This window comes from Pterocles gutturalis, unplaced genomic scaffold (assembly GCF_000699245.1).
Source record: "Pterocles gutturalis isolate BGI_N339 unplaced genomic scaffold, ASM69924v1 scaffold7505, whole genome shotgun sequence".
Classification (NCBI taxonomy): domain Eukaryota; kingdom Metazoa; phylum Chordata; class Aves; order Pterocliformes; family Pteroclidae; genus Pterocles; species Pterocles gutturalis.
The window spans coordinates 11,754-13,717 of NW_010140642.1; the positions used below are offsets into that span (position 1 = coordinate 11,754).

At 57.4% G+C, this 1,964-nt stretch overlaps 1 protein-coding gene across 1 annotated transcript in view; it reads left to right on the forward strand.

Moving 5' to 3' along the window:
* The window catches only part of LOC104469288 (beta-catenin-like protein 1), a gene marked incomplete at its 5' end in the record, with an annotated part of 12,920 nt that extends 11,176 nt beyond the window's left edge, over positions 1-1,744 (forward strand). Inside the window, one exon of the mRNA XM_010083743.1 lies at positions 1,496-1,744. Within this exon, the coding sequence (XP_010082045.1) occupies positions 1,496-1,584 (89 nt within the window). The remainder of the gene's footprint in view (positions 1-1,495) is intronic.
* Between the last annotated feature and the right edge of the window lie 220 nt (positions 1,745-1,964).

Consider the following 1,964-nt stretch of genomic DNA (forward strand, 5'->3'; position numbering starts at 1 on the left):
TTGTCCTGGGGCTGCAGAGAACACGCAATCGCAGGTGCTTCCTCCGACACAGCATGGGATGGGCTCAGGGGGGATGGAGCCCTCGGCACAGCACCGAACGGGCTCGGGGGGGACGGAGCCCTTGGCACAGCACGGGACGGGCTTAGGGGGGACGGAGCCCTCGGCTCTCCGCCAGCTGCTGCGATGGAGAGTTCCTCCTCCAGCCGAGTTCCCTGTGCGGTCCCCGCTCTCCAGGACAGCCAGGAGGGGGGTTCACTTGCAGCAAACTTCAGCGTTGCCCGCCCGCTCTCGTTCCAGGTGCTGTGGCAGTCTATAACTATTAAAAGGATTTCTCCCAGAGGCCCTGGCAAAGAGCTCGCTGCGTGTACGTGGAGAGCGGGCGTGTGCGCAGGAGGGAAGACTCCCACGTCAGCTAACTTCTCCCTGTCCTCGCTCCTTTCAGGGCTCTTATAATAAAGGCTTTGATGGCGCTCAGAGGCATGTAGCAGTGCTGAACGTATAAATATTAAAGCAAACTTTCTACAGCAACTTCCCATTCAGATGCTGAACACAAGCTGTTCCATGTGTTTGGGAAGAAGGGAGGAAGGCGAGGAGGCGGAGGCTGGGACGCTCTGTCTAACCAGGCAGGCTGCTCCTGATTTACTAAGATTTGTTCAGCGCCTGCTTTCACAGCTCACAACCTGCTTTTCGGTTTTTTCTTTTGAAACCACCTTTGAACGTGCAGGTTCTGGTGGCAGGAGGGAGGGAGCGGGTATGGGGTGGGAGCTGGCAGCTTTTCCTGGGTGTCAGGAAGGATTGCGGCGGAGGGAAGGGCTGGTTCCCGGCGTCTGGCAGGACCTGGAGCGGGGTCTGGTGTCCTCTGCCTGCAGACAAGGGGCTTGTTTTGTGGTTAAATCAGAACTGCTTTGTTTTCTTCCATGTTGGTTAAAAGCACTTGTAGGCTGGAGAATTGGTCTCCCCGTGACAAAAATCCTCACTGGGGGTGTGTGGACAGCAGAGGGGTTAAACCCAGGGTCAGGAACGTTGAGCAGTTGTCCCAGCGCCCGCCTGCCTGTCCCTGATGCTGCTCGGTGTTAAAAGGACCCGGAGAGCCAGCGTGGTCCAGACTGGTTTGAATTTCTCAGGCTGAGAGAGGCCAGTGGCACAAGTGTCCAGCTCCAGCAGCTGCCGGGGGGCTGCTCTGCCGGGATGCCCGGAGCTGGGGGGAGCACCGGGACCGTTGCCCTTGTGCGTGGTCAGCCCCTGGGGAGCGGTGCTGGTCTCTGCTGGGGTTCATGGTGCTGCCTCGACGGTCCTGCTGCGGTCTCTGGACTACGAAAGCTTTCAGTGGGGTGTCAGCAGGTGTTTGTGGTGCAGAGCTGTATCCCTGGGGAGGGAGAAATCCCCTCAGTGCTCCCTGGATGAGTTCCCAAGCCAGGTTTAGGTTCTGCACGAGAAGCTGCTGTCGCTGGTTAGGGTCTCACTCAGAGCCTGTTGTCTGCTCTCTCCCCCGCAGAGTACGCGGAGAACATCGGGGACGGGAAGAACCAGGAGTTCCGGGAGAGTGAGCAGAAGCGGATCCTGGACCTGCTGGAGAACTTCTGAGGACTCGGGGGATGAATTCTGTGTCTGCCGCGAGGATACGGCGTCTGGTTCTCCTCCTGCTGCCCTCCTCCAGCCTCGACTGCATGATAAAAATGACGTTTCTGTGAAACTGCTTCTAACTGGGATTTTGGAGATATTAAAGCTGGTTTGCTTTTTTAACTCCTCGTTTGTTATTTAAGCAGTCTGCTGCGAGTGCAGTTGCAGCCGCAAACCTTGCAGTAGGGCAGCTCAAGATTTTTCCTTTTTAAAAAACTTTTTTTTTCCCCAGGGCAAGCTGTAGTGCTCGGTGTTGAACCCATACACGTGTGGGCGTTAGCGGGGGCGAAGGGGCAGCCCGGACAGCTCGGCAGCGGGTTGGCAGTTCCGCCAGCCTGATACTT